The sequence below is a fragment of the Ailuropoda melanoleuca genome, chromosome 13, assembly GCF_002007445.2.
Source record: "Ailuropoda melanoleuca isolate Jingjing chromosome 13, ASM200744v2, whole genome shotgun sequence".
Taxonomy (NCBI): Eukaryota; Metazoa; Chordata; class Mammalia; order Carnivora; family Ursidae; genus Ailuropoda; species Ailuropoda melanoleuca.
The window spans coordinates 23,516,656-23,527,842 of record NC_048230.1 but is presented as its reverse complement, the minus strand read 5'-3'; the positions used below and the strand labels follow the sequence as shown (position 1 = coordinate 23,527,842).

General features: G+C 59.4%; 2 protein-coding genes across 4 annotated transcripts in view; one reads left to right on the top strand and one right to left on the bottom strand.

Annotated features, from left to right (window-relative positions):
- Positions 1–7,456, top strand: part of PCGF2 (polycomb group ring finger 2) — an 11,702-nt gene extending 4,246 nt beyond the window's left edge. For all 3 annotated transcript variants that reach the window (XM_034640028.1, XM_034640030.1, XM_034640029.1), the window contains exons 2-10: positions 2,108–2,258; positions 2,843–2,939; positions 3,239–3,294; positions 3,377–3,427; positions 3,644–3,752; positions 3,895–3,949; positions 4,042–4,137; positions 5,161–5,241; positions 5,791–7,456. In XM_034640028.1, the coding sequence (XP_034495919.1) occupies positions 2,147–2,258; positions 2,843–2,939; positions 3,239–3,294; positions 3,377–3,427; positions 3,644–3,752; positions 3,895–3,949; positions 4,042–4,137; positions 5,161–5,241; positions 5,791–6,168 (1,035 nt within the window). In that variant the 5' untranslated portion in view covers positions 2,108–2,146 and the 3' untranslated portion in view covers positions 6,169–7,456. The remainder of the gene's footprint in view (positions 1–2,107; positions 2,259–2,842; positions 2,940–3,238; positions 3,295–3,376; positions 3,428–3,643; positions 3,753–3,894; positions 3,950–4,041; positions 4,138–5,160; positions 5,242–5,790) is intronic.
- Positions 7,457–7,675: 219 nt separating this feature from the next.
- CISD3 (CDGSH iron sulfur domain 3) lies at positions 7,676–11,181 on the bottom strand. Its single transcript, XM_034640033.1, has 4 exons — positions 11,140–11,181; positions 10,762–10,818; positions 9,832–9,951; positions 7,676–8,078 (listed from the first exon to the last, which is right to left on the bottom strand). Exons 1-4 carry the CDS (start codon positions 11,179–11,181, stop codon positions 7,899–7,901), a joined length of 399 nt encoding a protein of 132 aa, XP_034495924.1. The 3' UTR covers positions 7,676–7,898.
- Positions 11,182–11,187: the final 6 nt, after the last annotated feature.

Here is an 11,187-nt window from a genome sequence, read left to right as displayed (position 1 = left end):
CTAGGATCACGCCCTGAGCCGAAGGCAGACGCTTAACCGCTTAACCGCTGTGCCACCCAGGCGGACCCAGGAGGCATATTTCTTTCACTAAGCACCACAACTCCTTCCTTTACCCCTGCATCTAGAAGGGAGCTCAAGGGATAATCTTGGTCTGATTTCTCACGCATGCTAAGGGAAGTGAGAGGGTAAAGGTCACGGCCACTTGCCTGGGAACTCCTGTGTGTGGAGGCCACAGTCAGCCTGGCAGGAACTGGATGGGAGTTCTTGAGAGCACAGCCAGCGTGTGAATGAGGTGACCTAGGAAGGGGAAGCGCCTGCGTGTTTGCGTGTGTGCATGTTGGTACGTGTGCGTGCGTGTGAGAGGGAGACACGGGGGAGTGAGGTGTACCGGAGGCAGCCTGGACACCCAGCAGCAACCAAAATGTGTCGTTTCTGGCTGTGCGTACACACGGAGATGCATCTGGACGCAGACACGCACAGGGCAGCAGTCACACACCGTACCTGTGGAGGCCAGACGTCACGTCCACCTCCTATGGATGTTACGCACACTCAGCTACTCAGCGAGACAGCCACTTGGAGTTTGCTCTCTCCTCTGGATGGTTGTAATAATATTTGGGCATCTTGCCAGGGACAGGGTTACTATGGAAACGACCAAACAGTGGAGTAGCCAGCAAGCCTACAGGATTGTGAAGGGGGAGCCCTTACAGGGAGGGCCGGGGGCTGCCCTCTGTGGGACAGGCACCCCTTTCCTTCCTTAGGCCAGGTCTGTGCTTCCCGGCCGAGGCGTCTCCACTGGCTCTCTGGGCTCGCTTGTTTCCCTCTGTCTGCCGTGCAGACTTGGTGTCTCTCCCACATGTGGCCTTTGTGTCTCTGCATCTCTTTCGGTCTCTGGCCAGCCTCTGTGGGCTGTTTGGGTCCTGGCCAAACTCATCCTGGGGTCTCTATAGAAACTGTTGATCCTGGCTGTGAATTTCTGGTCCTAGAAAACCCAATGTGGTGGCTTTAGAAATCTTTCTGGAAAGGAGAGAAGGGTGTGTGTTGTGAAGGAGTCCTTGGGGCTTGGCCACCCTCCCGAGCCCCAACCCTTGGGCCTTTCCACAGGGAAGGAGTGGGGGGGGGTTCCCTTTCTAGCTGTAGGTTTGATTTCTATACCAAGAAGTTAAGCACATCAGCCAATCCAGAGCGGGGCCTTGACTGACCTCCCCGGACCCTGCCAAGGCCTGGCTGGGTGCTCGGGGCTGTCGCGGAGAGAACTTTCTGTCCAGCCTTGGCAGGCATCTCTGAGAGCCTGTGGTCTGTCAGTGGACAGCCTGCGGACAGGTTGTGGCCCGTGGAGACAGTGCCCACGTGGGGCAATCCCTGCGTGTGCATGGGACGGAGGTCCTGGAATGTGTGTGGGATCCAGGGGACGTGTGCCGGGGGCTGTCGGCTGGGGCTGCATGTTCCCCGCCACGGGCATGGAAGGACCATCCTCAGCATCTCCTGCCTGATCACGAGGCCTAGAAGCTGCATGGCCAGTGTGCGGTGGATTTCCGGGGAGCTACTCCGGGGCCAGGCTGCATGCAGAGCTGGGAGGACAGGAGATGGGGTTCTCCCTCTAAATGTAGGGCAGCCCGCGCCCACAGTGTTTCCAGGGCTGACTTCCTCGGGGAAGAGTGATGGGATGGAAGGAGGGTAGGATGGGGTAGAGACATCGAGGGGGGTGCTGGTGCCTGGGGAGGGGAGATCAACATTTCCTCAGCTCCTAGCACTCACTTGAGAGAATATGGATAGGGATCAGGGACATTTTTAAAAACTGTTCTCTCCCATTTTACCACCTCCCTATATACTCTGGAGAATTGGTCTAACTTCAGTCTTTGCTCCTGCCCTTGAGATGGAGCCTGACCTTGTCGCTCAAGGTCACCTGACTCTCCAGAGGGCCCCCCCCCACGCCCAGTGAACTCTCAGAGGGGCCGGGAAGAGCCAGGCCTGTGCGTGTCGCCAGTCCAGACTTGGAGGCAGAGAAAGCAAGGGCCTCAGGCTCGGGGACAGATGCTGGGTGCTGTGGAGGGGACCGTGGGAGGGGCTGTCGGAGCTCTGGGTTTCTGATCCCACTTTGCTTTCTCAGGGTGACGCTCCGCAGGCCCCCTGCCCCCGCCCCGGCACCATGCATCGGACCACACGGATCAAGATCGCGGAGCTGAACCCCCACCTCATGTGCGCCCTCTGCGGGGGTTACTTCATTGATGCCGCCACCATCGTGGAGTGTCTGCATTCCTGTGAGTTGGCTGCAGGGGCCGCTTCTCGGGGTGGGCGGTCTCAGCCCCAAAGAGCGCACGTGCCCACGTGTCTGGGGACGCTCTCTGGTCGCAGAAAGACCACCCGGGGTGGGGAGACTCAAGGGTGCCGCTCAGAGGTTCACGTCAGGGGCTCTCACCTGGAAGCTCAGGTGTCTCCCGGAGCCCCTGGCCGCGCTGGCAGCCCTGGAAGACGCAGGTGCCCCCGGCGTGCACTGCGGGCTTGGCGGCAGGGGGGTCGCGGACCCTGGCAGGTGTCGGCAGGCTGGCTCTTGCACTGTACTGCCTCGGACTGGGGGCTCACTTTATGCTTGGTGCACGACGCGGGTCTGACACAGACACACGCACACTCCCCTGGGGACAAATAAGGGGCCACTGCCGTCTGTGCAAAGCAGGATTGCGTGGAGCCTCTGAAGGGGCTGAGCGGTGGGGACATGGTGGAGACGAAGGGTGACCTGAATGTGAACAGAGGCCGTGGCAGGGGTGGGGAGGGGCTGGTCCTAGATTATGAAGGCGGCTCTGATTCTGCTTTCTTTCTCCACCCCCCCGCCCCCCGCCCCGGCCAGTCTGCAAAACCTGCATCGTGCGCTACCTGGAGACCAACAAGTACTGTCCCATGTGCGACGTGCAGGTCCATAAAACCAGGCCGCTGCTGAGCATCAGGTGGGCCGGACGCCGCCCCTCCCGCCACGCCGACCCTCTGTCCCTCAGCCCTCCGTGCTCCCGACAGCCGCAGCGGCAGGTCGGGCAGAAGCATGGGACGTGAGCCCAAGGCCCTTCCCCGCCCTTTGTCTTGGATCCAGCTTGTCTAGGCTGAGAAATAACCAGAGGGGTCAAGACCACGGCTCTAGGGACCCTGATGCCTGGGCCCTGGATCAAGGAAGGGAGGTGGGATAGGGGTTCCCGGCTGGGGAGATAAAGGTGAGGTGGTGGCAGATAGGACTCTCTATGTTTTTTTCCAGATCTGACAAAACCCTTCAAGACATCGTCTATAAACTGGTCCCTGGGCTTTTTAAAGGTAGCCACACACCCTTGGTCCTGCCCCCTGCCCCCCACTCCCCTGCCTGGCTCTCCATCCTTACCCGACCTCCCTCTTCCAGATGAGATGAAACGGCGGCGGGATTTCTATGCAGCATACCCCCTGACCGAAGGTGAGTGTGTTCGCGTGTCCGTTCCCGTGAGCGCGCAGTGCTGCCCCGGGCACGCGGGCTTCATGCGCCGGGCTGTCCGTCTTGTACGCACCAGCTCGCCGCCCCCGGCCCACGGGATGGCTGGGCTCGCCCCGCCGATCTCTGAGATCCCGGGCCCCTTGGTGGGCCTCCTTTCTCCGTCCTCGGCCAACCCCTCAGAGCCCTCTCCTTCCGCAGTCCCCAACGGCTCCAATGAGGACCGCGGCGAGGTCCTGGAGCAGGAGAAGGGGGCTCTGAGCGACAACGAGATTGTCAGCCTCTCCATCGAGTTCTATGAAGGTGTCAGGCAAGTCTGACCCACGCCTGGTCTTTTGGGGTCCTAGGTGGGGACGCCCCGCTCTCCCACCCCAGCCCCCTTCTGGATGTGTGCATTAGGGGATCCTGCCTGTTCCAGGGTCTCCCTAGCTTCATTCTTTGTCCTCCCCCAGGGACCGGGAGGAAAAGAAGGGTCCTCTGGAGAATGGGGATGGAGACAAGGAGAAGGTGAGTGCTGGGGACCTCCTTAGGAGTGGGATGTGGGCTGGGAGAGAGTGCTTGGAGTGGACCCCAGCCCTTGGGTGCCTCTCCCTCGGCAGACAGGGGTGCGATTCCTGCAATGCCCAGCGGCCATGACTGTCATGCATCTCGCCAAGTTTCTTCGCAACAAGATGGACGTCCCCAGCAAGTACAAGGTGAGTCCCTGGGCCCTTTCAGAAACTGAGTGTCCGTGTGTGGCTGTGTCTGACCATCTGTGCGTCCCAGCCATTGCTCTGAGTGCGCAGGTGTCCTCAAGGGTCTGCGTGGGTGTGGGATTGAGCTCAGGTAGAAGAGTAGTTGAAACTGAGATTAGGGTGAGGCAGGATTCATCTGTTGAAGCCAGTGTGCAGAGCTCTATGGGACCAAGATGGGGTGGGCGGGGTGCGCGCGTGCGCACACGTGCACGCTTACACGCTCAGAACTGTGGCAGACGTATGTGTGCGAAAATACTGGGTCTTATCTGGGGCCAGCTGGCTGAAGGAAGGCCAGTCTGAAATTCCAGTGGCACTCTCGGACATTGCTTCTCAAATTTGAAAGTGTCGGTGATTCTCTAAAGATCTCTTTAAAGCGTAGGTTCTGATCAGTAGGTCCTGCTGTTCTAGCAAGCTCCTTAGTGCTATCAATACTACTGGTCTGTGAACCACACTTTGGGGAGCAAGGCTCTAGGACAGTGGATCCCAGGCTTTGCTGCAGATCAGAATCACGCAGGGAGCTTTAAACCCCGACTTCCGTCCTACTGATTAAGTCAGAATCTTAGGTGAGATCCAAGCATTGGTATTTCATTTAAAGCTCCCTGGGTCGTTCCACTGCAGCCTGGGTGGGCACCAGTGCTCTGCGAGGTCTTTCTTATGTGGGCTTTTTCTTTGCTCCCACGATCTCTGGAGGACCTGCCAGAGACATAAGGGGCCCCAGACAGCTGTGTGGATGGCTGCGGGCAGGGGTTGTTTGTGATCTGGGTACTTTCTCTGGCTCCCTTCCCATCTGGTATTGGGAGTTCTGTTGGGACAGGTCTGGGAGGGGAGTCAAACCCACCATGGAACCCCAGAGAAATAAGGGAACACCTGCTAGTCCTTCCTCCCCAGTGTCCCACCTCCCACCCCTAGCTTAGAGCCTCCTTGCCAAATGGCTGGAGCCTTGAACCTGACCGGGGTCTCGGTGTCCTCCGTCTCCTCGTCCAGGTGGAGGTTCTCTACGAGGATGAACCGCTGAAGGAATACTACACTCTCATGGACATTGCCTACATCTATCCGTGGCGGCGGGTGAGCTGAGCAGGACGGTGCTGGGCGACGACAGGGCTGGGAGAGGAGCCGTGCAGGGTGGGGCATCGGTCTGTGGCCGCAGCGACCACACAGTGACCAGGAATCACCGTTTGCGTCTTGTCCCATGGGCTGGGCGTGTCCAGGGTGGCCTGCCACAACAGGCCAGCCTCCGGGCCAACTTTCGATGAAGACCTGCCACATTCCGAAGTAGAAGGGGGTCCTTTGGCAGATGACCCGATTTGGGTCAGAAAGGAGGGTCTGGTGGCTGTGGAGGGGGGGGAATGTTCTCCCTACGTTTCAGCCTCCCTCTCTCCTCTCCAGCCTCTGGCCGTGCACGTTCTTTCTGCCTCTCCGGGTCTTTGTGTGTGCCTGTGTGTCTGGCCTTGCTCGGTCGGTCTGGTCTTGCTTTGCCCGTCCCCTCCGCTCCAAGGCCTGGACCCCTTTCTTCCTGTTTGAGCAGCGTGGGGTGGGGGTTGGGCAGCTGCCTGGCGAGCCTTTATCCTGACACCCTCCCCTTCCCTGCCTCTCTCTCCCCCGCTCTCCCTGCAGAATGGCCCTCTCCCCCTCAAGTATCGGGTCCAGCCAGCCTGCAAGCGACTCACCTTGCCTACGGCGCCCACCCCCTCGGAGGGCACCAACACCAGCGGGGCGTCTGAGTGTGAGTCAGTCAGCGACAAGGCTCCCAGCCCAGCCACCCTGCCGGCCACTTCCTCCTCCCTGCCCAGCCCAGCCACCCCCTGCCATGGCTCTCCTAGCTCCCATGGGCCCCCGGCCACCCACCCTACATCCCCCACTCCCCCTGCAACAGCCAGTGGGGCCACTGCAGCTGCCAACGGGGGTACCTCAAACTGCCTGCAGACACCATCTTCCACCAGCAGGGGGCGCAAGATGACTGTCAACGGAGCTCCTGTGCCCCCCTTAACTTGAGGAAAGGGACCCTCTCCCTCCTTTTCCAGCCATGCCTCTCCACCCCTCCAATTTTTCTGGGCCCCTTTTCCACCTCTTCTACTTTCCCCAGCTCCTCCCGCCTTAGGGGTGGGGGGCGGGTTTTATAAATAAATCTATATATATATGTACATAGGAAAAACCAAATATACATACTTATTTTCTATGGACCAACCAGATTAATTTAAATGCCACAGGAAACAAACTTTATGTGTGTGTGTATGTGTGGGGGGTGGAGTGTTCATTTTTAGGGGTTCTTGTGTAATTTGCCCTGCTCTCATTTTGGGGGTGCCTGGAGGTGGGCTGGAGGGGCCACTTGAGGCTCAAAGCCCTGCTCCATCCTCCTTCTGGGGTGTCCTGGGAGCCCTACCAGCCCCCAGAGCTTTAGGCACAACTCCCAACTGGCGTGTATGGGGGTCTACCCTCTCCCCCCCCAATCTTGGCTGCTGTCCTGCCCCTGCCAGTGCCCCCCACCCCCATTGTTGAATGTCCAGAGAATCGCTAAGACAGTGCCTTTTACAAATGCAGTGTATCCCCTGGTTCTGAGGAGCGAGTGGGTGGTAAAGCCGGCACCTCCCTTACCTCCTCCTCTTGCAGTGGAAACTTTGTGCAAAGAATAGATAGTTCTGCCTTTCCCCCTACTGTGTGTGTGGCCTTTGCATCATCTGTCTTGTGGCAGAGAAGATTCAGGCCACGGGAGGCCTCAGCCCTTGAAATTCCGCTGTGGCTTTAGCGGTGTGAGCCCTTCGCCGGGTTCTGCCCCTGCCCCCACCCCGGAGCCCTGACTGGCAAGGCTGGTTTTGGTGAAGTCCCATCTGGGGGTCTGGAGTGCCGCAGAGAAGTGGAGTGGGGTTCATCTCAGACAAGCATAGAGCCCAGATTTTGCCAAAGGCCAACAGCCCTCCAGTCCCCTCCCCACCCCCAGCTGAGGCTGAGTCAGGACAGAGCCCCAGAGGCATCGAAAAGCACAAGAAGATGGAAAGCTGTAAGCTCTGGCCTCGCCTCCATCCTGAGAGGTCAGTGGACTGCCCCCCAAAGGGTGGGCCCCAGCAGCTCCCTGCCCACCTGCTTTTCCTCCAGTGTACATAGATCGGGGAAGAGGGGAGGAGGCAAGACTCCCTTGCCACTTAGGTGTTCGGGGTCAGGAGCCCTCCCATCGGGTTTGTCTGTGTTTGCACCTTGTCCTGTGTCTAAGGTGCTGTGACTGTACCCTCCTCCTGCCCCAGGACATTTGTATCTCCTGGCTTTGGAATAAATGCTGCACACTCTCTGGAAGCTGTAGTTCTTTGGGGCATAGGGGATGGGTGGGTGGGGCCTCTGGCCTCCTCTTCATGTCTCCTGTCTGTGGGCTTGGCCTCCCTGGGGAGGCCCCATATGGAATGAATGTGAGCCGCCCCCTCCCTGTGGCCAGTCGGATGCGCCGTCCCAAGTTAGCACCCCGAGCGGGAGTAGGCCGCGTGTCCCCACCAATGACCACAAGAGCACCATGCTGGGTGGGCACAGTGTTTAATGCCGTCTTCACCAGAAGGCGACGAGCCAGGGGTATGTTCCCCGGCTGCCCAGGAGACCTCCGGTATGGGGAGGAAGCCCTTCACAAGCCAGCAGTGGGGACTGGGATCCCTGGGTGGTCCCTTTTTGGGCTCAGCACTCCGTCTCCCTCCGCACAAATGGGGTGCCTGCCAGAGGCCTGGGGCTGGGCAGCAGCCAGCCCCTTAGAGTGGGGAGCCCACTTCTGCCTTCTGCACCCTCTCGCTCCGGTGGGTGCCATCGCAGTATGGGGCCTTCTGGGTGGCCTTACAGGTACAGAGGGCCACTATGCGGGTCTCCTGGGCCTTGAACTTGAGTGGGGATAGGCCAGTGCGTTGGAAGAAGTGGGAGCCATCACAGAAGGGCTGTGAGGGAAGAGAGACGTTAGAGACCCAACCCCACCTGCTGGCGAGGGGCCGGTCCGGAAGGAAGGGCACAGTGTTCAGGGCGCAGGCTCCCGACGACAGAGACTGCCTGGGTCCCCTCGTTTACCTCTCAGCTTCCGCGTGAGAGTGAGAGGAGAGCTGAGCCAAGGAAGTGAGATAAACAGTGGTTCTCACGCCCTCTGCCCGCAGTAAGTGTTCAGTAAGGAGTCATCTTTCCAATATTTGTCTCTGGGGGCCCCAGAGGACCGGGGTACAGGGGCAGAATTGCCAAGGTAGGGGGCGCCTGGGTGGCACAGCGGTTGAGCGTCTGCCTTCGGCCCAGGGCGTGATCCCGGCATTCTGGGATCGAGCCCCACATCAGGCTCTTCCGCTATGAGCCTGCTTCTTCCTCTCCCACTCCCCCTGCTTGTGTTCCCTCTCTCGCTGGCTGTCTCTATCTCTGTCAAATTAATAAATAAAATCTTAAAAAAAAAAAAAAAAGAATTGCCAAGGTAAAGTGGGACTTCTGGTATCAGCAATGTTTACACTGATAGTTTTTTTTCCCCTTAATGTCTCTGAGTTCCACGGGCTCATGAAATTCATTTTCTTCTACATACTCTCAGTAAAAACTTCTCTGCGTGGGAGAGAACCTACGTGCCTCACAATGCTTTGCGACTGGGGTATCAGTTTGGTTTGGCTCCAGGGAAACAAGTGGGCATGTTATAGGGAGTGGAGGCCGCAGGGAGGAAGGGTGAACTGGCTGCCTGCTGCAGGAGAACATTCCGCATCCCCCCTGGAAGCTGTTCCAGCAGAGACGGGGTCATGGAAACTGAGGCCTGCCTTGACTTGCTAGTTAGCGGCAGAGCTGGAACCAAGGCCTCTTGACCTGGAGGTCAGGCAGGGAAGGAGGAGAGAGGAGAGAAGTCTACAAATAAAACCCAGCAACCTGCCCCAGAGGGCAAAGGGCAGGAAGGCAGCGTGCCAGCCTGCGCTAGGCCACACTGTGGCAGGCGTTCTCCTGGTGCCGCTCCCCCGGGAGGGACTGCTCCCAGCCAAGTCAGTGGCAAAGCAGGACTTGGGACCTGGGCTGTTGACACCACACCACGCCACACCTCTTAGAGGCACACAGTTCAGGGCCGGCTCAGGAAGGAAAGGGGCCCCGGAGGCTGGGAATATGGGTCAGGTTCCTGCTGGAAGGAAGGCTCCTGGGGCGGAAGGGAGAGGGAGGTGGGGGCAGGCAGCGGCAGGGAACCAGGGAGGCCACCTAAGCCGCGAGAGGGAGGGTCTGCAGGAGACAGTGGCAAGCAGCACTTGGGAGCAGGAGAGCCTGTGGTCTGCCCCGTGTTGGGGTCCAAGGCCTGGGAACCTTCAGCTCAGGTGCTCCCTGGAAGGAGGGAGAGAAGAGGGGAGACAGGCAACCCGGCCTCTCAGTGCTCAGAGCAGGCAGGCCAGGCCGGGGCTCCAAGGAGGGCACACCGGAATTGGGGGGGGGGGCACAACCCCAGCGCTCCAGCGGTCTGGCCGGGAGACCGAGTTTCTGTCTCTCTGGTCTCATCTCAGAGGGTGGATACAGAGAACAGGGAGCCAGGGCTGTGGGTGGCGTTGGCCTGAGAGCGTTTGTTCACCCCCAACCTCCCTTTTTTGTCCTTCGGGGGTGTGTGGGAAAAGAGGAAGGTCTTGTCCAGGAGCTCCCAGGAGCTCCCTGCTGTCCCAACCAGGCATGTCCGTTAGTGAGGTGGGTGGGGTCTCTCACCTGCTTCTTGCTTCGGCCACACGCGCACCATCTGTAGGTTTTCCCAGCTACCAGCTCTACCCTGATGGGCGTTTTCTGGGCCACCACGGACTTGGCTGGGGTTTTAGGGAACCATCGGGTCTGTGGCAAGGGAAGATGAAGGGCTTGGGGTCAGCCCATGTTCTGGAAACACTTTCCTGCCTATGGACTTGTCCAGGTTCCCCGAGGCCCTGGCTTATGGCAGGCTTCCTCTGCAGGAGGCTGGTCTGATGCCACCCCACAAGGACATTCCCCCAGGACACCATAAGGACCCTGAGCTCCAGGTAGGGAAGAGATTTCACGCAGGCACTCTGGTTTCTGCACCCAGCGGCCGGCCTGCTTTTCTTTTCTTTTCTTTTTTTCTTTCTTTCTTTCTTTTCTTTCTTTCTTTCTTTCTTTCTTTCTTTCTTTCTTTCTTTCTTTCTTTTTCTTTCTTTCTTTCAAGATTTTATTTATTTATTTGAGAGAGAGAGAGATCACAAGCAGGGGGAGGAGCAGAGGGAGAGGGAGCAGCAGACTCCCTGCTGAGCAGGGAGCCAGACACGGGGCTCTATCCCAGGGCCCCCGGGGACCCTGACCCAATGGGAAGGCAGAGACTTAACAGATCGAGCCACCGAGGTGCTGCCTTCCTTTCAAACTTGGACTCCCAGCTGGGGGCTAGGAACGGCGCTGCTATTCCCAGCGGAGAAGCGGCGCTGCTATTCCCAGCGGAGAAGCGCGGCTCCCTGCCTTGGGCCCTCTGGTCATGCCACCTCCCCTGAGCCATCTGGAAGGGGGCTACAGGCAGGGGCATTCTGACGTTGGAGTCTGGGAAGTAGGGCTGACCCCTTCTGGTTCGGTCTCTGGTTTCTACCTTTGGCGTCTCTGGGCCTGGGGAACTTGGGCGGAGGGAAGGGGAACCGGGGTACTCACCAGCCAGGAGGAGATGTCCCGCCTCTGGCTCAGCTTCTGAACCGTATGCTGGCAGGACTAGACCGCGGTTTGGAAGCAGGGGGAGAAAAAAAAAAAAAAAGTCAGTGGAAAGCGTTGGATTTCCAGAGGGAAGTCATCTGGAAGGGACGAGACACCAGGGATTCGGGGCGCAGGAGAAACAAGGGGGTAAGAAAAAGGGGTCACAAGACAGGAAGTGGAGCTGCCGGGCGGAGGTGGCGGGGCCCCGCCGGCGCTAAGCGAGGGAGGGCTGCAAGGCGCCCGGCGAAGCGGGAGGGAGCTGGGCACGCTCCGCCGGGAGACGGCGGGGACGGGGGGGCCACGCGGCCGGCGGAGCGGGCTCGGGCTCGGGGTGCTCACCCAGGCCGCAGGCCGCAGGGACGCCCGCACGCCGCCGCCCATGCCGGT